The sequence below is a fragment of the Octodon degus genome, unplaced genomic scaffold (genome assembly GCF_000260255.1).
Source record: "Octodon degus isolate 3935 unplaced genomic scaffold, OctDeg1.0 scaffold00162, whole genome shotgun sequence".
NCBI classification, from domain to species: Eukaryota; Metazoa; Chordata; class Mammalia; order Rodentia; family Octodontidae; genus Octodon; species Octodon degus.
This window is the reverse complement of record NW_004524738.1, coordinates 1,837,913-1,864,569: the sequence shown is the minus strand read 5'-3', so window position 1 is coordinate 1,864,569 and position 26,657 is coordinate 1,837,913. Positions and strand designations below refer to the sequence as shown.

General features: G+C 43.9%; 1 protein-coding gene across 4 annotated transcripts in view; it reads left to right on the top strand.

Moving 5' to 3' along the window:
* The window catches only part of Kdm3a (lysine demethylase 3A), a 45,319-nt gene extending 19,839 nt beyond the window's left edge, over positions 1-25,480 (top strand). For 3 of the 4 annotated variants that reach the window (XM_023702923.1, XM_023702922.1, XM_023702924.1), the window contains exons 11-26: positions 2,707-2,911; positions 6,895-7,109; positions 10,143-10,295; positions 10,425-10,520; positions 10,838-10,965; positions 12,417-12,612; positions 13,983-14,155; positions 14,482-14,718; positions 15,959-16,130; positions 16,863-16,950; positions 17,922-18,052; positions 20,912-21,031; positions 21,111-21,250; positions 22,400-22,576; positions 22,661-22,795; positions 23,898-25,480. In XM_023702923.1, coding sequence (XP_023558691.1) covers positions 2,707-2,911; positions 6,895-7,109; positions 10,143-10,295; positions 10,425-10,520; positions 10,838-10,965; positions 12,417-12,612; positions 13,983-14,155; positions 14,482-14,718; positions 15,959-16,130; positions 16,863-16,950; positions 17,922-18,052; positions 20,912-21,031; positions 21,111-21,250; positions 22,400-22,576; positions 22,661-22,795; positions 23,898-23,978 — 2,447 coding nt within the window. In that variant the 3' untranslated portion in view covers positions 23,979-25,480. The remainder of the gene's footprint in view (positions 1-2,706; positions 2,912-6,894; positions 7,110-10,142; positions 10,296-10,424; positions 10,521-10,837; positions 10,966-12,416; positions 12,613-13,982; positions 14,156-14,481; positions 14,719-15,958; positions 16,131-16,862; positions 16,951-17,921; positions 18,053-20,911; positions 21,032-21,110; positions 21,251-22,399; positions 22,577-22,660; positions 22,796-23,897) is intronic. The other variant, XM_023702925.1, reaches the window with a different exon arrangement.
* Positions 25,481-26,657: the final 1,177 nt, after the last annotated feature.

Here is a 26,657-nt window from a genome sequence, read left to right as displayed (position 1 = left end):
GTGTCTCAAGTGTTTCCAAATCTAAAACTCAGTGCCAACACGACATGCCAAATGGAAAATTTTATATCTCATCTCATGTAATGAGTTGCAGTCAAAATGTGGATGCACTAAAAATATTGAATCTGATTACTTTCAATTTATGCCTGTTAAGGGGTATGTGAAATGTTCTGAATTTTGTATTTAGATTTAAGACTTATCCCCAGGATATCTCGTTATGTATATGTAACAAAGAATCATTCAGAAATCTGCAGCACTTCTGTTGTTTTGGATAAGGGATACCCATCTTGTATGTATTGGGGTGTTTAAGGGTGCACCCAGTGATGGTAATTTCTAGAATTAGGAAAATGAAATAGCTGCAATATGTCAAAAGAGTGAGGGCTAAATAACCTTCAAGTCCTGTTCACTTGGATCGGTAAAAAAGGAACATAACTTCACTAGCTTTTTATTTTTACTCTTGGCCTCTGAAACTAGAGGTCGGGGTGGCTGGATTTGACTTGCAGACCTATTTAATATAGAGTTGGTGGAATAGAAAGCATATTTTCTTTGCCTAGGGACTCTGCTAACCCAGCTTCTTCATTCTTCAGGTCTTAGTAAAATAGCTATTAATTTACGTAAAATTAATTGCATAAGATTATAGTGTTCCTCACGAGTTATGTAACTCCCCAAAGAAAGTGAATATTCATAATGATGAATCTGTTCTATTTCTTTATTTTTGAGTCATCAGCCCTCACACTCAGCTAGATTTGAAGCAAATCATTTTAATTTATATGAAAAAGCGAGTTGGGCGAGTACATGACAGATGCACAAGTCCAGCTTTGTTTCCCTTGATCTGACGTGTGGCTGTTCCCTGTTTAACAGGACTTTAAAAGGAAGGGAAAGCCTAGTTGCGCATCCTGCCATCTGTAGTGACTGGCTGGGGACGGAGAGGGATTGCAAGCCGGTGGGGTCTCTGAGCTGCGCCTGCTCGTACTCCCTGTGGGTACCAAAAGCCTCAGCAGAGAGGGGCTCTGCTCCATGGCTGCGTTAGGGGCTATGAACAAAAGAGCTGGGGCAGCATAGCTAGCTACCTCTCCTGATTAGATAGAGCAGCAATGGCAAACCTTTTGAAGGTCAAGAGCCCAGACTGCAACCCAGAGCCGCCTCATTTATCACCTAATGCCAACCCTGCAATTAAACTGAATACTGAGGTTTTTCATTCAAAAAAAAACCTCAAACATAACATTTTTTTATCCTTAAAAAAGAACCCAAAATAACATGCATGCCATAGGTTTATGCCCACCCCCCCCGCCCCCCCCGAGATAGAGTTGTCTCATGAGAAGTTAGGCCTGCCCCTTTTTTCTCTTGGTTCTTCTTTGCTCTGAATCAAGGGTCACTGATGGGACTGGGACCAGTTGCTGCTCTTCTCAGGGAAGAGCTGGGTTTAGATAGTTCGGCCTGCTGATCTCTAGGTGCTTTCTCTTAAGCCAGGACATAGCAGGTTAGGTGACTTGTGCTTTGCTTATACTTGGTGGAATCATGATCCAACTCAAAAGGATGATTGATGTCTTATAATATCTGAGGAAAGTTCCATCTTTGAAGTAGTAATCTCCTTATTTTCTCTCCTTTCTTCTCTTACTGTTTACTGAGTGAAAATGTTTGAGAGATCAAAGACTAATAGCATCAGGTAACGTTGTTTTGGTATCGAGAATCAAACTCAGGACCTTGAGCTTGACGTGCAGGCACTTTTGGTGAGCTATGTTCCCAGCCCTTAGCTAGCATTTTACAATGTATTTTAGTCCTACTTTAAGAGGTTAGATTAGGGAGGGGAAGGGGACATAAAAAGAATTAAGATGTGTTACATGCGTGTGCCCACTAGCCACGGTGAGTGTTGGTTTAGTGTACTTTAGAAAAAATACACAGCCAGGGTGGTGGTGCATGCCTGTAATCCCAGCCCAGCACTCTGGATCACCCCTAGTTTGAGATCAGCCTGGGCTACATAGTGAGACTCTGTCTCAAAAAACTAGGAAGAAAGAGAAGAGAAAGAACATTTCAGGCCATTCTTTTCTGTGTATGGAAAGTGGCAGAACCAGTTGTTACAGATTTAGGCTTCTGAAGAGCTGCGCCTGTGTCTGCATGTGAGCTTCCATTAAGACTTTTCCGATTTGGGAAAGTCTACTTGGTATGTTTCTCTCAGCCAGGGCTGTGAAGGATTTGCTCTCCTGGAATTGTGAGCCTGACTGTTGAATTAGGACATTCTAGTTGCCAAATGGATTCACTAAATGAGAAATGCAGAGAAAACAAATCTTTCCAGTTCCAACTTTTTTTTCTGTTGAGCTGTGTTTTATAAATTACAACTAAAAGGGTCAGCCTGATAGCTCAGCAGTCTGAAGTGCCTGCTTAGGCAGATGCAGGGGCCTGGGATTCGATCCCTGGCCTGCGTTGCCGGCACCACCTCTGGGGCCTGCTGAGATGGGGATTGAGACTGCACATGGTGGCGTGCGCGCCTGTAATCCCAGTGCTTGGGAGGCTGAAAACAAGAGGATCGCTGCGAGTTGGGTCTGTGTAATGACCCTGTAGACCCTGTACTAAATACATTTAAAAAAAAAAAAGTTACAACTAAATCAAGAATGGATGGGAACATTGCTTTTTATTTAAGATTCATTCAAATACTGATGAGCCGGTCAGAAACTTGAGAGCTTCTGTTCGCTTTGTCTTTTGTTTTCGCAGCCCCAGCTCGGAAGTCAGTTTTAACAGACCCTGCGAAACTCAAGAAGCTGCAGCAGAGTGGCGAGGCCTTCGTGCAGGACGATTCCTGTGTGAACATCGTCGCCCAGCTGCCCAAGTGCCGCGAGTGCCGCTTGGACAGTCTGCGCAAGGACAAGGAGCAGCAGAAGGATTCCCCTGTGTTCTGTCGCTTCTTTCACTTCAGGAGGTGAGGTGTTTGCAAAGAGGTCAGATAACATACTTTTTTTTTCTATCAGCAATACATCTAAAAGGTAGAGATTGTATTTTTTTTAATCTCTGCATTTAGGAAACTAGGTCTTAGCTATGTATCATTTTCTTTTCATTGCCTTCCAGAAATAAATACAATAACGCAAAGAAACTTCAAAACACCAACTTTTATTTCAAAAATTAACATTGCAGAAAAATACTGAAGATTCTGAAAAACCACCATGAATAACTACCGTTAACTTTTCAGTGTGGCTTTTTTTGTTTGTTTTATTTCAATAAAAATTAACTATTCAGGGTTTTGGCTTTTTTTTTTTTTTTTTTTGGTGGTACCAGTGATCGAACTCAAGACCTTGTGCTTGCCAGGCACTTATTCCACTGAGCTAGCTCCCCAGCCCCAGTGTGTTTTTAGTGGTTGTATGATCATAAATGTATTCAAGCATATCCTGGTGAAGTCCTGCATATGCTGCGGTGAGTTGTACTTGCCCAGTGCATAGTAGGAACCTTGTGATCACGTTTTTTCTGAAAACATGTTCATGTTTCTATAAGAAGTCATCATAGCAATCTTTTGTTTGTGGTGCTGGGGCCTCAAACCTGGGGCCTTGTGTGTACACTGGGCAAATGGTCTCCCCCTGAGCTGCACCCCCAAGTCCTTGCAGTCAGTGCTTGACAATTCAGTTCTATTGGTAGCCTTTTCTCTTGCTGCTGTCAAGATTATTGCGTATTTTTGCACTAGAAATAATGCAGAATTGGTTGTCTCCTAGCGTACATCTGTTTACTTTGGAAGAATCCAGGCAGGTTGCGCCTATGTCCGTGCCTGTGCCCCACTGTTTGGGCTCAGGCATTCTTGCCTCTTTCCCTTTGCAAGCGGGGAAAAACATATTAAATTTAAAAAAAAAAAAAAAAAATATATATATATATATATATGTATGTATATATGTATATATGTGTATATATATACACATACACATATATATTATATATAATATATATATTATATATATCTTGAGGCCAGATGTGGTGGCACACATCTGTTATGCCTGCACTCTGGCTTGGGGCAGGAGGATCACTGGGAGTTTGATCCCAGCCTAAACAGCAGAGTAAAACCCTTTCTCCAAAAGTCCCACCCCCCAGTCGTTTTTTGGTGGGGGGTGATTTATAGACATTGTCATGTTTATGATGTTTTTAAAGTCACACTCACTTTGTTTAAACTTCTAGCCTGAGTGAAGAAAGGCCAACCTTGTTTTTTGAGCCATAAAAGACCAGTGTTTTTCTGGGTATAGGTCAACTCTATGTAAAGTATCTAAATATAGTCTACTTTCTCAAAACTCTGATTTTCAGGTTTAACTAGTTCTGTTCATGAGGCATAACTGTTGACTTTATTTTTTTTCCTCTCTTTTTAAGTTTTAAGTTTAAAAGATTTGTTTATGATCTGAATGGAATGCACAGGTCTTTTAGATCATTAATTATATCTGGGCTGATAACTTTCAGATTTAGACTCGTGAAGGTTTTTTTTTTTTTTGGTTGTTGTTTTTAGATACTCTTTGTCCCATTTATTCCTGAGAAAATAGCAAGAGCACATGATACAGTGTGTGGGTAGCATTTAGAGCTGTGATAGCCACAGATGTTCCCACATGCACATGTTACTACATATTCTGGATAATCCTCTGGTCCAGTAGTTGACAATAAATGTTAGCTCTGTTTTCCCTCCTGTCAGGAGATATTACACCATGTATGTACTTGTAGTTACAGATATTTTGGAGAAATGACCCAGTAGGTTGTGCCTTCTGTAGGTCTGCGTTCCTGTGTGGGCCTCATTTGCTGTCACTGGGGCTGTGCTCTGAAGGTGCAGTTCGTGAGAGACAGAGAGATGGGTTCAGTTGCAAAAGCATTTTAGGGAGGTGTTTAAACTTCTCCTTCCTTTTATCCTGCATAATTTTTTTAGATCTTTTCAAAAATACTCTTTTGGAACCATGTACAAATCACTGATTTTGTGACTTAGGTAGTTTTCCCTTTTTTTTTTTTTTTTTTTTTTGACTACTTGAAAAAAGTAAAAAGAAAAGAAAAGAAAGGAAAAAGTACTTTTGTTTAGTGTTGCCCATTGGAAGCCAGTCTAGTAAAAACTAGAACAGACTCCCTTCGTTGGCAAAAGAATATCATCATGTAACTTTGTCCTTGATGCTTAGAGTGCAGAGTTAGGCTGCCAGGAGCTTTGTCAAACTAGGTCTCCCACTAAATTCCTGAAGACGGAGAGGAGTTGGGCTCGGGCTTGGGAGAGCGAAGCTGTCTGCAGTTAATTGCCTCTCCCTTTGAAGAGGCTTTCAATCTTTTGTTTTAGTTTCATGAGCTATCAGTTAATAACTCGCTCTTTTCCTTTGAACTGTAAGAAGTACAGGTGCACGTGTTACCAAATTCTTCGTGTCTTTTCTGGCAGTTTATCTTACGCTCTTCTGGGCAGATATGTTTTCTAAAACATACTTTGCATCTCAAGGGTTTGGCTAGCCGCCAGGCCTAGTGAGGGCTGAGAATCCTGGCAGCGTGCTGTCCCAGCCACCCTCTCTGCCTTCCTGAGTCCTCCCTATGTGAATCCTTTAGCTTAGGTTGCCCAGTTTACCTTTTTCTTGTTTTTGTGTGGAACGCTATACCCTGAACATAGTTTCTCTTACTTAATGTCCCCTTTTCTTGCATGTCAAGCTCAATTATTGTCTTTACCATGAAGTCCTCTTCATATTAGGCAGCAGTTCTTCTCTGTTCCTGAAAGACTTAATGACTGTCATATGTCACATCTGCTTCACTATTTTTTACGCTAATTTCTTATGTCTGCAATTACAGAAATACTTGTATTTCAGAAAATTTAGGGCTGGAGATAGCTCAGTGGCATGAGTGCCTGCCTGGCAAGTGCAAGGTTCTGAGTTCAATCCCTGGTACCACACACATAAAAAGTTGATATCAGAAAATTTAAAACTAATACATAGTTATTAAAGAAATAAAACCAAAATGTTGTAGAATATTGAACATGAATACAGAACCATGTTCTGCTTTTTGTCTCACTTCTTTGGGTCTGAGGCCCACCTGAGTTCTTCCTCCCTTTCTGGGAGTCTGAAGCTTAAGATTTCCTGGGAGTGCTGAGAGAGCAGCGTGGCCATGGTTCCAGTGACTACCTCGAGATCTCTTCTCTTGCTGAGAATTACTCTCTTTTTTTTTTTAAATGTATTTAGGACAGGGTCTACAGGATCTCACTATGTAGATCGGACTCGTAGTGATTCTCCTGTTTTTAGCCTCCCAAGTGCTGGGGTTACAGGCGCGCGCCACCACACCCTGTCTCAGTCGCTGTCTCAGCACACCCCGGGGGCGGGCCTGACACAGCACAGCACGCCTGGGATGAATCCCGGCCGCTTGTGTTCACATCTGACCAGATTGTTCATCACTTCTGTTGGTTGGCAGCTTTCATCTGTGATAACTTGTGCTTGTTGATAACTTGTGCTCGTTCTTGCTATTAAGAGAAACCCATCAGCTTGAACATTTGTCTCTGGAGGCAAAATGATTATATCTTGGCTGAATGCAAAATATTCTCTCCTCCTCTTCCTTCTTCTGTAGCTTGTGTTTAGGAGAAAACATAAGTTATTTTATCCCCTCCACATCACCATTGCTTTTCCTCTTGCTTCCTGGGCTCTGAGCACTGCCCTCCTGTACACTATTGCACTGCACAGTAAGCACACAGCAGCCAGTTTGACAGCATCCGGCCTATGTGAGCTACTGCTGCAGTATGTTCACGTCTACGAATGTTAGTGATGTGAGGTACAGTCACGTCTGACAGTCCACAACCGGAACGTTCTTAAGTGAGGGAGTTGATGTGTTTGGCTGTGGAGATTACAGAAAACTATGAAAGATGTTTGTTGATTTAATCGTGTTTAAATATTAATTAGAAGATGTAAATTAACTGTGTGTGTTCCCCATTCCTCCTAGGTTGCAATTCAATAAACATGGTGTGCTGCGGGTAGAAGGCTTCTTAACACCAAACAAATATGACAGTGAAGCAATTGGCTTGTGGCTACCTTTGACCAAAAATGTTGTGGGGACTGATTTGGACACAGCAAAGTACATCTTGGCCAACATTGGAGACCACTTCTGTCAAATGGTGATTTCTGAAAAAGAAGCTATGTCAACTATTGAGCCACACAGTAAGAGCATCTCTTAGTGGGTAGGATGTTTGAGTCTGGCTTGATTTTTGTTTCTGAGTGACACCTAAATCCCTATTTGCATGTCTTTCATTTTCATCCACAAGTTCAGATTACTTTGGTATAATGAGGTTGCATTTTTCCTTTTGTGACAGGTTTCATCTGAGCTAGCCCTTTATCTCTAGGGTTTATTTTGGGACAGTTATCAAAGGAGTGGCTCTCCTTTTTGTTAGGAAAGGTCAAGGTGAATATTGGCCTCTCCAGCATATTGCAGCTTTGCCAGACAAGGGTGAGACTTCCAGCTGGTTGGTTCATTTAAGACAAATGTTCTTATAGGGAATACATTTCAAAGAAAATAAGGGCCTGGCTGCCCCTTCCACCACCGCAGTTGAGTCTGCTGGGCTGGGTCCCAGGCGTGAGAAAGGGCCCGAGCTCGGGTGGAGCCAGCTCTGTTAGGTGAGAATTTGAGAGCATGTGCCTGCGCTTGCACTGCTCTTGACAGCCTAGAAACCACAGACGATCGTGTGGGTGACATGGTAGAGCCAAGTCTCCTGTGTGACATTTCAACTCTGGAAGGTCAGCATGCCTCTCCCTGTGTCTGTAGAAAAGAGCTGCCCAGCCAGAAGCATCCATCATCGAGTGTCTCCAAGTGGTTCAAAACTCACAGCAAGGCCTTCCATTTCTCTGGTAACTTTGCATAACCAAGAATGCTTGAATACAAGCATCCTCACCGGTCTTAATGATTTTGGTATAGCTACAAAACACTGATAGCAGCTTAAATACAAAGGTCCTATTAGGCGTGGATTCTGTTGTTTCTCAAGAGCCAGGAACAGGAACCCGCAGCAGGAGCCCAAAGCGGGGGAGGGCGTGGGATCGTGACTGGTCCGGGTTGAGTCACGCTGAAGGGAAGAGCAGCTTTTATCTGGCTGTCGAGATTCACCAGTCAGGGCTCTCTCAGGTCCTCCCCCATCTGTTTAGGACACATGATACAAATTTTACATTTTCAATAGACAAAGTTTATTAAATACGTTTGGGCAAAAGTAGATTTAAAAACATTTCTTAGATAACCGTTCATGGTGGTACAAACATGCAGTCATGGCTGCACTTGGGAAGCACTTCTTTGAAACGCAGTTGCTTCCCTCTTGGGTCGGCATGGTTGGCTTACGTAGGTTTCTCTTCTCCTCCCCCTCCTTTGCTTGCTTGCTTTTCTTTCTCTTTCTCTTTCTCTTTCTCTTCCTCTTCCTCTTCCTCTTCCTCTTCCTCTTTCTTTTCTTTTCTTCTTTCAAGACAGGGTCTCACAATGCAGTTCAGACTGGAAGAGGCTGCTTGTAGCTTCCTGGATTGTGCCTCAGGCTGCTGGGTGTCTGTTGGTGTGAGTCGGCACTACCGGTGTCCAGCACACTTGGCACTGGCAAAATTTGAGTGCAGGAACTGACTTTGGAGTGCTGAGTTCTTAGATGGTCCGCTTCAGGCCCGCTCAGCACTGGAGTTTGGGCTCAAACTCTTGCAGTGATCCTCCTGCCTCACCCTCTGAAGTGTCGAGATTACAAGTGTGTGCCATCACATCCACTTCTTTGTTTCAGATTATTTTTTCTTCCAATACAAGAAAAGACATTAATAGTTGTGTTTTAAGACCATGATTAAGGATCTCTCCCCTCCTTAAAGATTTAAATATTACTGACCTTTCTTGTGTATGATTGTTCTAGTTCTCTTTCTTCTGTGACAATGTAGTTAGAATGGATAGAGAAGCTGCTGTCGAGAAGCTCAACTGAGTGGATTTGCATGCGCCCCGGCCCCGCCAGAGGGCTTCTCCGGGGCCTGCTGTTGGGAAGCGGACCTGTGCTGTTAGACTTTGCTTCTGTGCTGGCTTCAGCAGCACATAACCATAACTGGACTTTCACTCTGTTTTCTCAGTAGCAACGGTTAAGGGCGTAACTGAGGCATCTAAGACTGTTCTAATAAAGCAGTGATCCAGGTGGTCACAGTGAAATCCATAACGTCTCATCTGTAAACTGCCTCAAGCTGCTTTGTATTGTGTCTGGACTGTTCCATTACAGTGGAGGTCAGAAGTTCACTTAGCACTTGGAGTAATTCGCTGTGTACTGAAGTCCGGTCACTTGGGTTGTATTCAGTCATTCAGAAAGAATGAGCTCACCAGCGACAGAATTAGGACAAAGCCCTCTCCTTGGAACAAGAGTGCCGCACTGCTGATCCAGGGTTGTTCAGGAAGAGACTGTCAGGCGGAAGGGAGAGGCTTGTGGACAGCAGCGCTGGGCCGTCTCAGGCCACAGTGTCCCTTTTTGCTCCTACATCTTGAAGCTTGCTGTACCCAGTATGGTCGCTCAGTTGAGTACCCCTCCCTTGGGGGTGGGGGTGGGGGGCCCATGGCCTGCCCTGTTGGGGAGGAGCCTCTCCCCTCTGTGGCTGCTGGACTGGAAGAGGCTGCTTGTAGCTTCCTGGATTGTGGCTCAGGCTGCTGGGTGTCTGTTGGTGTGAGTTGGCACTACATGCATCCATCACACTTGGCACTGGCAAAATTTGAGTACAGGAACTGCCTTTGGAGTGCTGAGTTCTTAGATGGTCCGCTCCAGGCCCGCTCAGCACTGTGGTGTTTTCATTGGGTCAGGGACATCTTTGAATAACCTGGTGCTCTGTGCTGCTTATTGGATTTGTGTGTCTGAGGAAATGGCTTCTCCCTTGGAGGAAGCCTGACTCTTGCCACCTTCGGATTGTCAGTGGGGCTCAGAAGCAGGTGGGGCATATCTGCCTGGGGTCCGTGTGCTCTCCTGCTGTGTGACACAGCACACAGCTGAACAGGGTTCTGTTCGAGGGTGGGGTAGCCTCAGGAGGTGGGACTGTGATTGCCTGGATACAGCTGTTGCGACAAGAAACTGAAGGATAGCACTTTTGCTGGAATCCAGCGTGCATGATACGACTACACAGTTTCCTGGATCCTGGTTACAGGGAGGAATAATTGCCCCTCACAGTTGATGTCAGATCTCCCCTCCCCACAACTAAGTGATTTATTTCTTGCAGGACAGGTTGCTTGGAAGCGAGCTGTCAAAGGTGTTCGAGAAATGTGTGACGTGTGTGACACCACCATCTTCAACCTGCACTGGGTGTGCCCTCGGTGTGGGTTTGGGGTGTGTGTGGATTGCTACCGCATGAAGAGGAAGAGCTGCCAGCAGGGTGAGGACTGACTCGATTCCCTGCAGCTCCTGGCGTGCTGGAACGAAGCCAGGATTAGCTTGTGGTGGGTGGGCGGTGAGGCACAGCAGCGCACACCAAGAGCAGTCACCGCAACTCCGTCATTTACAGGGGCCACCTACAAGACTTTCTCTTGGCTAAGATGTGTGAAGAGTCAGATACATGAGCCAGAAAACCTAATGCCTACTCAGATCATTCCTGGCAAAGGTATTTCACGGGGTGCTGGGATTTTCATTCCCATCTCTCAGTTAACTTGTAGGGGCTGGTCTTTCAGTTTCACTGTCCGTAGTGTCGTTACTTGATAACCTTACTTTATATTGTGTTCTGTAAATTGCCCAGAAGTGCCCTGACACCTTCTAATTGAGGGCTTGAAGATAGTTTTGTAGAACAAAATCAAAGGTGGGATAAAAGGGCAGGGTGGAGAGCCATGCCAGTGAGGAGAGGTCCTGTACTCTGCCCTGTGATGTCGAGTTTCAGAGTACCTAACATCTTCGTTCAGATGTTTGCCTGTGCTTCTTTTCCAGCCCTCTATGATGTTGGAGACATTGTTCATTCAGTAAGAGTAAAATGGGGAATAAAGGCGAATTGTCCTTGTTCAAACAGGCAATTCAAACTCTTCTCAAAGCCATCTTCAAAGGAAGACCTAAAACAGGTATTGCTGCTTGTGCCATACTCGCCGTCCATGTGATTCTGTTTTTCAAATAACGCAAGGGTTTCTGTCGGTGTTTTTTAATTAAGTTTATTGGTACATTTTGGGTATACATAATGATCACATTCATCATTGGTAGTTTGTAGCTGTACAGGATATAACTTGATTTTTTTTCCTAATTCCCCTAACCTCCCTTCAACTCCTTATTTACATTTTTTTTTTTTCCTTTTCTCACTTTTTCTTTTCTCTTTCTTTTCCCCTCTCTTAAGTGTATTTTAAAGGAAAGTAGCAACAGCTGTCAGGGAAAGAATTCACTCATTGTAATGGTTCAAAAGCCTGTTCTCCCACATTTGCTGTTATGGGTCTTATTCATGTGTTTTTATTAGTAGATTTCATATTTTTTGTTTCTTTGAAAAATATAGTCTAATAAATTACTATCAAATTTGTATGTTTTTAAAATCTCACCTTTTGCACAATTAAAATTATTCTGATATGCTTTAAAAATGTTAAATTATTACATCTATTGTATCCATAAGCTGCATGAAGAGTTGGTGGAGATGGCTTGCCCATGCCCGCCCCTCACATGCCCTTTCCTGGCGGCAGCTCGCCCTCCTCTGCATCACAACCTTCAGTGGCCCCTTTTCCCTCATGCCAGTAATTGTGATCTTACATTGTGTTTAAGAATCAGAAATTCTTTTATATGGGGTATCAAAGATAGCAAAGGTGAACTTACATTTTCCTGCTGCTTCCTAGTTGTGCTCCTTGGGCTCAAACAGGGGGTTTCGGTATGCTGTGGCTTGCTTGTCAGTGACAGGGATCACCGTGCATGCAAGGTTTGGGCAGCATGGCAGTGCATCCTGGGAAGGCAAGGCCTGGGCCTCCACAGGACCTTCAGAGTCCTTTCTCCTTTTCATTTATGCACAAGCTGTCAGTCAAGTAGTGGAGTAAGTGAATGCTCTTTTTAGTTTGTCCTTTTCAGTGTGTGTTTGACATTTTTAGGAGCTTTGTGTCACATTTTAATGCTTAGCGGAGCATTTTTCCTTTCTTGGTATCCTCTTCTGAAATTCTAACTTTCATTTCCTACTAACCTTATTTATTTAGCAACCATGTTTTGAGGGCTTGTTCTGAATTCTGGCAAATTTTCCAAGGGAGACTGATGCAAGCTTGCCAGTTTAAAACCACGTAATACGTGGGGTGAGGGGGATGTATAAAAAGATGTACATAATGTGTACAAAGACTAGGTATGGAGGGGAAATACTTTATGAATATAAACTGTTATCTTATGTTTTCACTAGTAATACTTAGAACGTCAGGCTTCCAGCGCTGGTTCTGCAGCTGTGGTGCAGCTTTGCTCTGGAGACAAATCTCATGTTGGGGGATCTTGGCAGAGAAGGTATTTTTTAAAAATGCCATTCTTTAGCTAACACGGAATTCTCCTTTTGTACTTCACACAGACCTCCTTAGCAGGAGAGAGGCCAACGCTCAGTGCCATGCTCCAGCAGAGCCCCTCAGCATTGGAGCCAGCAGTGGGGGGAGGGGAAGCAGCCTTGAAGCCAGCAGCCTGCATGAAGCCTGCCTGTCCAGCCAGCACATCGCCTTTGAACTGGCTGGCCGACCTGACCAGTGGGAATGTCAATAAGGAAAACAAGGGTGAGTGGCGCCACCTTCCTGTTCTCAGCACGGCCCTCCTCCTGGAGGGATCCACAGCCTCTGTTGCCAGTGAGATTGGTGGTCAGAAGTCTTGCAACAAAAGTGGTCCGGGCCGTCATCCTGGGGCCTGCACGGATGGCACTGTATGTGCAGTGCAGTGCCAACAAGGAGGGCTGTTGCTGATAGATCTTGGATTTCTAGGCCAGGTTGAGATCGTGTTTGGCAAGAATGGAGCTGGGCTGAGACTTATGATAAGTAACTTTTTTTACCTGTCTGTCTTTACCCTGCACATAGTGCCTGTTTGGTCTGTGTCCAAAAATGTGGCCTTTGGTTTCATTCTTGTCATCTGTGCTATTGCCTTAGGTGCTAGGTGATAGGGTAAAGAGTGTGCTTTGGCATCAGGTAGAGTTGGATTAGAATTGTGATCTTGCTTTCTGCCTAATTTAGGAGATTGATTTCCTTCTTGCAAACATTTTGAAGTTTTAGTGGAATTACATAGCAGGACAAAATGGGTTTTTTCCAGAAAGGTATATGTACTTTAACATCTAAAACTTTGAAGGGCCAGCCAAATAGCTCAACAAATTAAAGTGACTGCAAGCAGTTGCAGGGGCAGAGGGTTCAATCCCTTGGCCTGCTGTCCTGGCCCTGCCCCTGGGGCTTGCTGAGATGGCGACTGATACTGGGTATGGTGGCATGCTCCTGACACTTGGGAGGCTGTAAACAGGCAGATCACTACAAGTCTGATCTAGTAGTGAGACCCTGAACACCCTGCAGACCCTTCCCTAAAATACAGGAAAAAAAAAGAGGTGAGGATACATATTGACACTTGTAGACAGTACATGTGAAAACCCAAAAGAGCCTATAGTGACAAGATAGGTTACTAGATACAAGGTAAATTTATCAGAAATCATTGGTGTTTTTGCGTAACAAATATAGAAAGTGAAAGCTTAAAAATTCCTTTTAGGGGTTGAGGACATACCTCATGATCTAAGTGCCTGCCTGGCAAGCGCAAGTACCCCTAGGTTTGCCATGCCAGCCCCAAAACCAGGTGTGGTGGTGAATGCCTGTAATCCTGGCACTGGGGAGTTTGAGATAGGAGGATTACTATAAGTTCAAGCCGTGTAGCGAGACCCTATACCAAGTGAATAAAGAAGTAAAAGACTGAAAGAAAAAAAAAAAGTGCAGAGGCACTCTGAAAGAAAAATTCCGTGTATCTGGATACTAGACTCTTACATAGTTCTTATAAATCCTTGTCTGAATATAGTAGTGTTTATATTAAAGGGGGGTTTTGGTCCTACAAAATGAATACTAGCTTGGAAAACTAGTATTTGCCTTTTAGAACGTTTTAAAATCTGTATATTTGGTTTTAGAGAAACAGCCAGTGATGCCAACTTTAAAGAATGAAGTCAGGTGCCTTCCACCTCTTCCCCCTCTGAACAAATCTAGCTCAGTGCTCCACACCTTCAACAGCACAATTCTGACACCTGTGAGCAACAACAACTCTGGTTTCCTCCGAAACCTGTTGAATTCTTCTACAGAGAAGGTATGCGCCTGTCCTGTTGTCTGCATCCCATTGTACGTAGCTGAATAGAACCAGGGCAGGGAGAGATAAGCGAAGTTGGGAGAGGAGAGGAGAACAGGAACCACACGCTGCACTTGGGGGCCGGCTCCCTGCACGTAGGCTTCTCAGGGCTATAGCCTGGGCTGGGCCACTTTCTCCTGCCACTTTTCCTCCTGCCTGGGTGCTTGGGGATCCTGGCTTGACTTCTGGGTATCGAATGGGGCCAAACCAATCCTGCCATTTTGGGAATGGATTATTTAATGGTAGGGAGCGGTGTGTTGAAGACTATTGTTGTTTCTCCATTTCAGACAGAAAATGGACTCAAGAATACACCAAAAATCCTTGATGACATCTTTGCTTCTTTGGTGCAAAATAAGCCGTCCTCTGATTTATCCAAGAGGCCTCAAGGACTGACCATCAAGCCCAGCATTCTGGGCTTTGACACTCCTCACTACTGGCTGTGTGATAATCGCTTGTTGTGCTTGCAAGATCCCAACAACAAGAGCAACTGGAATGTGTTCAGGGAGTGCTGGAAACAAGGGCAGGTAACGTGGGTCTCTGCTGCCCCGGCCCAGCCCAGACCCCTCTTGCTCGTTTACTTCGCAGACCTCTGCAAAGTACCCGCTTCCCTACCAGTGGCATTTCCTCTTACCTCCCAGTTTTGTATTCAGTTGTTTGGGGTAAATATAATCACACCAGGGCTTACTCAGTGCAGCTGGCTTCCCACACTGTCTGTCCCCATCAGGGTGAGTGTTTCCAGCAGCCATCATTGAGTTTTTGATGAGTGTCCTAGCTTTTGTGGTCTTGGGTAGTGAGGGGGGAGTGTAGTGAATGGTGGCCTGCTTCTGCCTTTTCCTCCTCCTCCCCTCGCCCCTCTGTCAGTTCTGTTTTCTGCATCTTTGGCTTTTTCTGGCTAAATAGTGTCCTTGCTAAAGGAACACTTTGCTCTTGGATAAGAATTTGGGGGAACTGCCAAAGAAGAAAATGTGAGTGTTTAAGAACAACAGCACAATTCTAAAAGCGATTTTTGGACCTGTGTACCAACAGGATTTACTCATTTATTCAAGCACAATCAGAGACTGCAAAATGGCAGGCTGAATACATAGTCCATCAACAGGTTTTGTTGGATTAATTATTAATTATTGTCATAGGTAATTTTTTTTATTTGAAAAGTATTAAATTTTTGTACTTAATTTTAAAATCAGCCGGGTATGGTAGCACACACCTGTTGTCCCAGCACTTAGGATGCTGAGGCAGGATGATCATTAGGAGTTGGAGGCCTGCTGGGCTACAAAGTGAACGCAAGGCCAGCCTGAACTGCATAGTGAGACCCTGTCTCAAAAAGACAAAAAATGTAAGTCAGGCTATTTAACACAAAGTTCAGGATTCTTTGTTTGTTTTAGAAAAACCAAGACTTGACACAGCCAAGTCTGTGTTCTCCTGGCAGTGCCAGACCAGAGGCCTGTGGCATTGCATGCTTTGAATAGTGAACATCTGGCCCTTGTTTCCTTCCTGTTCTGCTGGGTCTGGGGTTTTGGGTGCATGTTCTGAGCGCTGGGATCAGGTAGGAAGCACGAGCCTTGTGTTTATGAGCTTCCTACTCTGTCTACTTGGAGAACAGCACACATGGTAGGGGAACAGAGGAGTAGAGCTACTGTTGGAAGCTCAGGGAACTAAGCTGTCACTTCTCCAGCAGTGGCCAGCATCTCTCAGAGAGGAACAGCCTGTTGGCCTTGGGACAGAGCTGCCGGAATTCACACTGAAGTCTCCCCTCTTTCCTTTCAGCCAGTGATGGTGTCAGGAGTGCACCATAAATTGAACACTGAACTTTGGAAACCCGAGTCCTTTAGGAAAGAGTTTGGTGAGCAAGAAGTTGACCTGGTTAATTGTCGGACCAATGAAATCATCACAGGAGCCACTGTCGGAGACTTCTGGGATGGATTTGAAGATGTCCCGAGTATGTACTAAAGCTCTTTCCAGAGGATTGAGTAGTGAAAGGAGGACTAACAGGGGTCAGAAAATTTCAGACTTCAAGTTGGCTCCTTCCTGCCTTTGCCTTTGCCTTACAAAGTTTATGCTTTTGAACTGAATCATCCCCCAAAACTGGTACTGGTTCTGTGGCAGATAGTTCTGACGAAACCCTGTGTGTGCCATCCAAAAGCCAAGAGAGAGGGGAGATGTCCCCCATTGGTCCTTGTCCTTGTCCCTGGACAGAACATGAGGTGGTTGGAGTCTTGTCCTGAGCAAAACATTTCCATTTCATGCTGGCCTCACAAAACCGCGCTTACTCTCCGCTGTGGTCTCTGAAGGTGTGTTGCTGCTGGTGCCTGGAGCTGGCGCTGCTCAGTGCTCTTACGACACTGGGGGAGCAGCAGCCTGGCTCCGAGCGGCACAGCTACCACACATACATGGCCTCAGTGCACTGGGCATGAAGAGGCACTGAACTTTTCAGAGGGCGACAGCCCCATGCAGAGTAGTGATCTTTATCTGCTGCCTCCAGGCTCCAAATGGATTTCTTGGCATTGCAGAAATAAAGTGGCAGGTGGCAGGAGGGGGATAGTGAAGAAAAAAATTATCTGTGTACTACATGGACCACATTATGAATCCTTACATTGTTGAGGACTAGAAGGCTAATTTGTCATTTACTTTGATCTGTTATAAATAATCATTTATGCTGGTTACCTTTCAGATCGTCTAAAAAACGACAAAGAACCAATGGTGTTGAAACTTAAGGACTGGCCACCAGGAGAAGATTTTAGAGATATGATGCCTTCTAGGTACTGTCATAAAAAGGGGGGAACGTTTCTATCCTTGAATTGTTAGGATGAATTCTTTAACATACCGAAAAAACAGTTTTTAAGGAAATATGAAAGGTCCATGCTTTTGTGGGTGCTGATCTTCTCATTTGTGGTCTGCAATCTTCAGAATAGTGTAATTTATAATTTTATCTATTTTTATTTTCTGTATTTATGACAGTGTCTACAGGGTCTCACTATGTAGATCGGACTCGTAGGATCCGCCTGTGTTCAGCCTCCCAAGTGCTGGGATTACAGGCACACGCCACCATGCCCAGTCTCAATCGCTGAGCGTGCCCTGGGGGCAGGCCCGGCATGGCACATGGGGGATCAAACCCCTGCCACTGCGCTCTGCCTAAGTAGGTGCTTTAGTCTGCTGAGCTATCAGGCCAGCCCTATTTATTTTGGTACCGGGGCCAGAACTCAGGACCTTGGGCCAGCCAGTTAGGCTCTTAAGCTGCTGAGCTATCTCCCCGGCCCTGGAGTGGCGTAACTTAAATAACATGAGAAGTTCATGAACTTTAGACCCAGCTGTCCAGGACAGCACCACCTGCTTGCCGTGGATGCGCTCAGCCTACGTGCAGGCTCGCATAGGCGCCTGGCCGGGGTTCAGTGTTAACATTAAGTTACATTGGCAGGTCGGCTTCCCTGAGGTGTTCTTGAAGCCTTGAAAAGGAACCTAACAATTACTACATAGTCACTGGGCGTTAGCTGTTTTACCAGGAAGCTGGTGCTTAGATCTTTTGCTGAACAATTCCAGATCATGCGGACACATTTGGATGGCACAGCCGGGAAGGATCTTTGTTCATAACTAGTCCAGTTCTCTTCCTCCTCATTGATAGCGGACTGTCTTCATGGTCACAGATACACTTGTTTCTTACATTATAGAAGAAAACCAGTCGCACAATAAAAATTAGAAAACCTTACTTGGCAAATTCTGGCTCTCGTTCTAGATTTGATGACCTGATGGCCAACATCCCACTACCCGAGTACACCAGGCGAGATGGCAAGTTGAACCTGGCCTCTAAACTGCCAAACTACTTCGTCCGGCCAGATCTCGGTCCCAAGATGTATAATGCTTATGGTGAGGAGGAAGCGCCTCGGTAGTCACAGTGCGGGGAAAACGTGTTTTAGGGAAGGGAGCAATGGAAAAGAGCTAACGCTTCAAACAGCACCTGTCTTCGTTCCTTGGTCAGATGTTTATTTCCTTTCTGTAGCTGTAGGGACAGGGCATGTGAAATTTTGTACTTCTGTCTACACTGTTTTGTATTGCAGAAATTTCATGTTTATTTAGGTCAGTCTGCTAGTATTTTTTCAAGCTGTTTTAACAGCTGATACAATTAAATGCAGTGTTTTGTGCTCATGGGTAGAAAAGTTAGTACTGAAAGCACTCTTTGAGTTGGATTTTTATTTGGACTTGAAAGCTGTCCAACATGAAGATTGCTTGGGATAAAAATTGATTTTTGTGTTTACCATTTATCTTTGGCCATTACTTCAACCTCATCCGGTTTCAACATACGGTCTTTCATTACAAGACGATTAAAGTTGGCCATTTTGAGGGAATTATTTGCCAATTTACTGATGAATGAAATTCTACCTATTTAAATCTAAAGTGAATTTCATTTACCTCTTTAAAAATATTATTTGGTTGTCATTTTTCCAGTTCTCTTAGAAATTATTCGTTTGATTTTATTTCTTTGTCTCATAATCCTTCCATACCATCTCAGGCCAGAGGCAGCCCTCCTCAACAAAGGACAGTCTTTGGAGTCCCAGCCAGTCTCCCATTTCTGTCCTGGCTGAGTTAGCCCAGGGAACCCCACCAGTGGTGTAGCTGGAGAACATTCTAAGAAGGGGGTGCTTGTGTTTCAAAGCTTCCAACAGTCTAAGTGCCCCTGGTAGTTCTGCCGGTGCAGGGTGAGAAACAGTGCGGGAGAGGGCAGTGCAGATGGAAATCCTGCCGTTTCCTCCTGTGGGCTCTCCTGTGTGCGCGCGGCTCTGCTGCCCATTTCCCATCTGTGTTTCCTTTCCCTGTACCTTGGTGAGCCTGATCAGAGCTGCTGCACGGGGAGCCTCTGGGGCACAGTGGGGATGCGCTCTAAATGTTCGGTATGTGAAAGCGTATTTCCACTGATGTCCCCTAATGATTACCTAAGCTTTATATGTGTCGTGAAGTTTTGTAGGGTATCTGAGAAATTCTCAAAATTAAGTGCCTGCTTGGATTAAACAGCTTGGCAGCAGGTCATTTCCTCTGGGACGGTACCAGGTAGGTGGCAGTGTTACTCTGTAAAAGCTTTTACTTTGATGAAGTTGTACCCATCCAGAAGCAAGCAGCTAGAGGCTAGAAAAGAATACAGATGTGGAGTTCTACAGATTCCTTCTCGGAAACATTAAAGTCCATGGTGGTATTTGTCTCAAGATGTTTTTTGAGAATCCTTCCCTGTGACCATTATGCTCTTAAAGTCTCAGTTCCATTTGGGTTCATCATGCTCCTGGGGTTAGAGTCCTGTGCCATAAATGTGTATCCACTCAAGGCTGTGTCAGAGGCCTATGCCAAGTAGGGTCGTGTCCTTCCTTGTGCTGCACAGCTCGCTCTTTTACTCAGTGAGGTGTTGGTCAGAGCAGGAGGCAGCCCCCGAGGTGGCTTTGAGACCTGTTCTCGGCCCTTCGCGCTTCTTCCCAGCGGAGCACGGTCTCTTAGTCTGAACTCTCTTCCTGCTCTGCGTTCATCATTGCCTTGCAGGGGTTGTTGTACTGCATGTATACACCTTTCTGCATAATCTTTGCTTTTAAATCTGCTTTTAAGATTCTATAAGTAGAATTAACCTTTTTTGATATTCATTCATACTGTCATAAGTAAGTGTTTCATCCATTTTATTTCTAGTATGTTACTGGCTTATTTTCTTGCTAACTTTTCCCTGAGAAAAAATTTTCCCAGCACAGTGAAAACAGAGCCTAGTACAGCCCCTCACCATACACTCTTCACCTCGGGACGCTGCTTTTGCAGTTTATGGCTTCATTACTTCTTCCCTTGATATTTTTCCTTCAGATATTTTAAAGTGCATTTCATACATCCCATGCTTCCAGCCCAATACCTAATGCTTTCCCTACTCCTAGAGAGGCTATTTCAGCAGGTGAGAAAGAAAACAAAAATATGACAGGGCTCTAGACAGGTCTTGAGCTAGCTTGATGTGGCATGGCCTCCACAGGACAGCCCCCTCACAGCCGCAGGCCCTCACAAGCCAGAGAGAACAGAGGGCCTTTTTGGAGGCTGCAAGCTGGGTCCTGGGTCTGCTGACTGACCCCTTATGCCATACTTCTGTCTGCTGCCCAGTTTGAGCAGCCGAGTCCTGATGTCAGGTAGGCCGCCCAGGGTGATGGCAGGGGCTGGAGAGCTTCAGAGTAGTTGCCGAGCAAGGCGCAGCATCTTGGGGGAGGAATTGGAAGCGTGCACCACAGGCTAGAGGGGCCTCACAGGGCCCAGCTGGGCAGGCTCCTCCTTACACTGCAGGGGGCCTTGGGTGTCATCTCTTGCCTGCAGCGCCTCCTAGGTTGCCACGACTGAAGCTTGAGCTCACCTGGTTAAAGAAGCGTTCTTCAGGCAAATCGCTTTACCTCGTGCGCTTTGCTCTCTACTCCTTGCTTCCGAGTGTCCCTGCCAGCGCACTGACCTTGTTGTGGATACTTTCAATCAGTAATTTTATCCACGTTGTTTCCAGTGCTCTCAGAAGGAAGAGTCCTAAGAGGTCCTACTTTACTTATCAACAGCAGGTGCTGAATTGATTTATTTTTGTAATTCTATATTGAAAAGGGATTTTCTTTCAAAGTGGAAAGGATAAAAAATGTAGTTCTCTTATTTCTGCTGACTAAAGAGCAATTTTGTGATCAAGTATAAGACCTAAGCCTTTGTTGTCTTTAGTAGACTTAAGGGATTTTCTTTTTGCAGGATTAATTACTCCAGAAGATCGGAAGTATGGGACAACAAATCTTCACTTAGATGTGTCTGATGCAGCTAATGTCATGGTGTATGTGGGGATTCCCAAAGGACAGTGTGAGCAAGAGGAAGGTACGAAGTTGAGGGTAGAAGTGGGGCCTGCTGCCTAAGCTTGGCCTTGTGGTCTGACACCTGCTTGCTTGCTTTCTAGAAGTCCTTAGAACCATCCAAGATGGAGATTCTGATGAACTCACAATAAAGCGATTTATTGAAGGAAAGGAGAAGCCAGGAGCCCTCTGGCACATATATGCTGCTAAAGACACAGAGAAGATAAGAGAATTCCTTAAAAAGGTGTGCTTCTTACCCCATGGCTTTTGAGGAGGGACGCAAGAATAGCAGTTACTATAAGTGAGTGCATAGCACGAGCTGACTGGCATGTCAGATTGGCGAGGCCGCGGTGGTTGCTAAGGAACAAAGATTCTAAAAGATTGGGATTGCATCTCTGAAGAGGAGGGCATGTCTTTTATGTCTATTTTGTGTTACAGTCTATTTTGAAATCTTTATTCTCTCCCTTCAAATTAGGTTGTCTCCTAGCATATATTTGTTTTATTCCCTTGAATGTCTAAAGACTTCAGAAATTCCTCTTGTCACCCGTTGGTCCTAAACTGAGTTACTAGGGGCTGTACTCGTGTTGCTTGCCCTATTTGGTGAGAGAGGCCCTATTTGTATTCTTAGCAGGGGACTGTAAGCATGGGGGGAGTCTGGGTTTCCCCTGTAGTGTGCAGTTCCGCAAGGGCGCTGTGCAGAAGGTTGTTTGGCAGTTGTTCAGCACTAAGATTGCTTATTGCATCCCAGGTATTTTTGGTTCACATTCTTCAGTAATTTGGAAAATACAGATAGGAGCACTGCTTGCGCAGGGTCTGGCACCAGACAGGTCTTTAACGTTGCTGTTGTCTGGTCAGGGTTAGATTAGTGGCGCAAGCACAAGGACAAGGTCCCAAATTCAATCCTCAGTACCAAAAAACAAAACAAAACAAAAAAAGGCTGCTGTTTGCATTTTTGGCTAAGGGTTACATGACTGTTCCACAAGACTTGTTCACCATCTTGTTTTCTCAGTGTGGTTGCTCTGAATGTGCCTCACCAGACTGGGTTGAGAATACACAAGTTTATAATAATCTCTGGTATTGTTCTGTGACTCATTGTTAAGGGAATACTAGTCTTTAGTGAAACAACTTCATTTCTAAGGAACTTCTACCTACTTAGATTTAAAGGTAACAAAATTGTGCACCCTGCTGGTGATGGTTTATAAGAAATGAATAAGCAAGGAATCTGAGTTTTCCTTGTCATTCTTTGTTCACTCAACTGATGTTTTTGAGACTTTTTGTTTTTCTGCTTACAAGGATAAAGTCAGCCTGATATGGAAAACTGTTTGAGGTGAGGGGTGTCCTCACAAGGTCTTAGCGCGTTGCTCAGTTGCACAACCTTCTGAATGTTTTCTAGGTATCAGAAGAGCAGGGTCAAGAAAACCCAGCAGACCATGACCCGATTCACGATCAGAGCTGGTATTTAGACCGGTCACTGAGGAAGCGTCTTCATCAAGAGTATGGAGTTCAAGGCTGGGCTATTGTACAGTTTCTTGGGGATGTGGTGTTTATCCCGGCAGGCGCTCCGCACCAGGCAAGAACCGTCACTTTTCCTTCTTTCTCTTTCTGGTATGCACTTCCAAGTTTGTTAACTGATGTGGCTTGCTGTTTTTTTCAGGTTCATAATTTATACAGTTGTATCAAAGTGGCTGAAGACTTTGTGTCTCCAGAGCATGTCAAACACTGCTTCTGGCTTACTCAGGAATTCCGTTACCTGTCACAGACTCATACCAATCATGAGGATAAATTGCAGGTAAAAATGGCACCAAGTCTCAGCTTTGGCTTCCCTTGGCTATGTGGCAACAAAGTCAGTGGAATTGGCCATGGCACTCTGGACACTATTTTTAATTGTGTGGGACTACCGCCTAGAGAAAGATGGTAGGTAGGTAGTATACAGGTCGCAGGCGGAACTTCCTGACGTAGCTGCCGCAGACAGAGCCCTAAAACACAGCACTTGCCCTGTGCGGCAGTGTTCTTAGGGTAGAACTGAATCCTTGCCATCAAAAAAGGGCAGTATTTTTATTTATTTATTTATTTATTTATTTTTTGGATGGGTATTACCTTTATTTTACAAATGAAGAAACACTCAAACTGAGATTGTCAATCAGGTCTAGCGTATTTCAAAGCCTTTCCCCTGTCACATGATAGCTGCTATAACATTCTCATCCTGTATCTTTTTTTTTTTTTTTTTTAAAAACATGGTTCAATGAACTCACTTTATTTTTTGTGTGTGTGTGTCTTATACTCTTATTTATTGATCTGTATCTTTGATAGTTAACTTTATGAGGTCTTATGAGATAAATGAGTCTGGTGCTGACAAAAATAAATTGATGGAAATAAGGGAATATACTTGAATATGTACATGTACTAATTCCCTAAAATATACATAAAATTATTACATACTCCAAACATATACTAATAAAAAAGTGGGAGATACATCACTGGACCAAGGATTTTGAATTAATTACCATTTTTAAAAATAGGAAAAAGGGTAGTATTTTGAAAGACTCTAAATAGTGAATATATAATATTTCATTGTTGAAAAGTTAGAAAAATATAAAAACTGAAAGAAAAAAAAAGACCTTGAGAGACTCAGCTTCACCCTGCAGTCACTAGGGTCACATGGCCTCAAAACTTACAGCAGGAAGAAAATAAGCTTTTCAGCTCTCCAAAGGGGGCGTGCGTTTTAAGTGTATGTAGACTACTGCTTGAAAGGAGCCCTTTGTAATACTGGCAATTCATACAGAATATTGACTTACATTCTGAGAGAAAGTAATAAAATTGGGAGTAGTGAGGTATTTATTCTTTGTGACAGATTTTAGATTTAATGATAAAACCATCATCTTTTCTTTTAGGTGAAGAATGTTATCTACCATGCAGTGAAAGATGCAGTAGCTATGCTGAAAGCCAGTGAATCGAGTTTCAGCAAACCCTAACCCTGCACATTGGAAGTGAATCGTTGGCAGCTGTTCAAACTCTTCAGGCAGGATTCCTGTGGACTTTGAGATTTCATGTTACCTCATCTTCTTTTTTAAAATATACCCGACTTGTGAGGGTACTCTTGTCTAATGTATATTTCTAGTGTTTACAGACACTAAATGTGTATATGTAGTAACTATTTCCAGAAATGCATCCTTAAACTGTGACTTCTTACCTAGTGCAGATCTTTTACCAAGCTGTAAAAACAAAACCTTGGATCAGCTCTGGAACAATACCTGCAGTTATTCCCTAGCTGTTTGTTGGGACAGCTTAGTCAAATGAGTTTATAACTTAGGAATCACTGCGCAGTTGATTTGGGTTTTATTCTGTCTGTCCCAGTTCCCAGTCGTCCTAGTCATCCCAGCTGTTGTCCCCATCCCCACCCCCCACCTGCCCACTTGGGCACAAAAAAGCAATGGAGGAAGTGACAGCTAATGATGCAGTTCTCATTGGATTGCATAGAACCGGCACTATATAGCGGAGATCAACTACTGTACAATTCTTGGGGTTAACCATCTTTAGTTAAATGGAATTTTAATTTAAAAGAAGCTTTGCTAATTTTAAGTGTAAGCATTTTGCATTAAAATATTCATATAATATTTCATTTAGTTTATTGACATCCTCTGACTATGAATTTACATCTTTTAGTAAATGCAGGTATAAGAGATTGCTGCAAGCTCTTTTCAACAGCAAAGTAATTAAGTACTATAGTGATTTCTTAGTGATTATTACAATGCTGACATGGAAAAACTTTCCCAAGACTGGTAGAAACTGTTTTCAAAGAAAACTGATTGATTTAATTTACAAATTGGAATTAACAACAGAGTAGTGACTGGCTAGCTAGTCCTAAAATGGTAAGAGATTGAAATAATTTGTCTTCTGGTCCTTTGTATTACAGAAGAATTTACAAAGGAGAAGTGCAGCCACAGCTGTAATATGAGGCATTTTGAAATCAAGTGTGAGGCAGACCACAAGCAGGGTGCTGACCTCTGGCCAAGTGGGGGCAGTCAGGATCCCTATGTGCCACCACCCCTCTGGAAGCCCAACCTTTAAAACTGGGGAAAGTTGTCCAAGAAATGTCTTTAGAAGTTCCTTTATTCAGATTTGGATCAAGAATAGGAAAAGTAGGAGCCCCACAGATAATTAGATAAAAAGACTGTCCCTCATAATCTAATGTAACAAGAAAGACAAAAAGTTGCCAGCCAGGGGTGATGGTGCAAGCCTATAATCCCAGCATTCACGATGAGTTTGAAGTCAATCTAGATTACAACAGGGTAAAACCTTGGTTCAGGAAACAGCAACAGACCAAAAGGACACAATAAGCAAGAGTCAGTCCGATCTTCCATTAGTCCTATGTACAAAATTTACAGATTGTGGAGTGATCCAGTACATACTCTGAAATGTTTAAATGAGTAAAGATTATGTCTGAGGCAGTACCAGACATGACCAGGCTTGGGGGGTGGGGGGAAACCTAGAACTTTGAATGAAAAGGTGATGGTTGGTTAGAAATTCAACACACAAGATAAACAGAAAAATCCTTTGTGAACTAGGTGATTGGAAGAAATGGATGAAACAGCACTGAAGAATAGGACACAAAGGGGCTAACTTAGAAGGAGGAGACAGAAAACACACACATTTAATCAGAACAGCTAAAAGACTTGGGGTGGGAGAGTTTTTCAGTACCATGATGTCATCAGACTGAGGTAGCCCAACTAAAGGATGCACTGACCACTCCACAGCTGCATGGTATTATAATGTCAAAACAGTTCTCACTAAATGGTCCAACTTGCTGATGGATGAAAGTGATAGCCACTCCGTGAACACTACTTGGGATTTGGAGTTTAGGTCTGTCCCAGGCAGGCAGTGTGTGGCATGAGCCTGTCTTTCGGTGCTGAGTGGCAGCAGCCAGCCACGGCCAGAGCCAGCCCCCAAGTCCTGAGGGAGGTACTGCCTGCCGCTCCATGGTGTACCGAGTGGCTGAGCTGGGATGTCTGCTTTAAGTGAGGCACTTGGAACACCTCAGAACCCATCCTGAGGTGAAGAGCATCTGTAGGGTCTTAAAAGCTGCCAGGGTGCACTTGGAGGCCCGCCACAGGGCCGGGGGTGGCACACATGATCTTCAAATAAGTAACAGAGTGGACAATCACAAAAGCAAAGTGAAGCGTGGAAGCCGATGGCATCCTCATATGGTGGTGAAAGCAAAAGTCCACAGCTGGCAAATTAATTTCCCTGTTTATATCTTCCAACCTTAACTGAAGCAACATCTAAGCATAACCTGAGGAAGGAAATTATTCCACAACATGCAAGAAAAAAGGTAGAAAAGGAAAATTTTTAACTCTTACGACAAATTTAAACAAAAGTAGTATAAAAGTAAATATTTTAAGACTGCTTGGGGGCCGGGGAGATAGCTCAGTACAATAAGTGCTTGCCTGGCAAGCACAAGGGCCTGAGTTCAATCTCCAGTTCCACCAAAAACAAAACAAAACAAAACAAAAAAAAAACACTAGCTTTTCCTCTCATGAGCCGAGCAGGTTACTGCATAACCCAGCAGTTCCACGTCATATCCAAGAGAGTGGAGAGCTGCTTCAGTGCTTGCATCTGGTGTTCACGGCAGCTTTATTCACAGTGGCCACCAA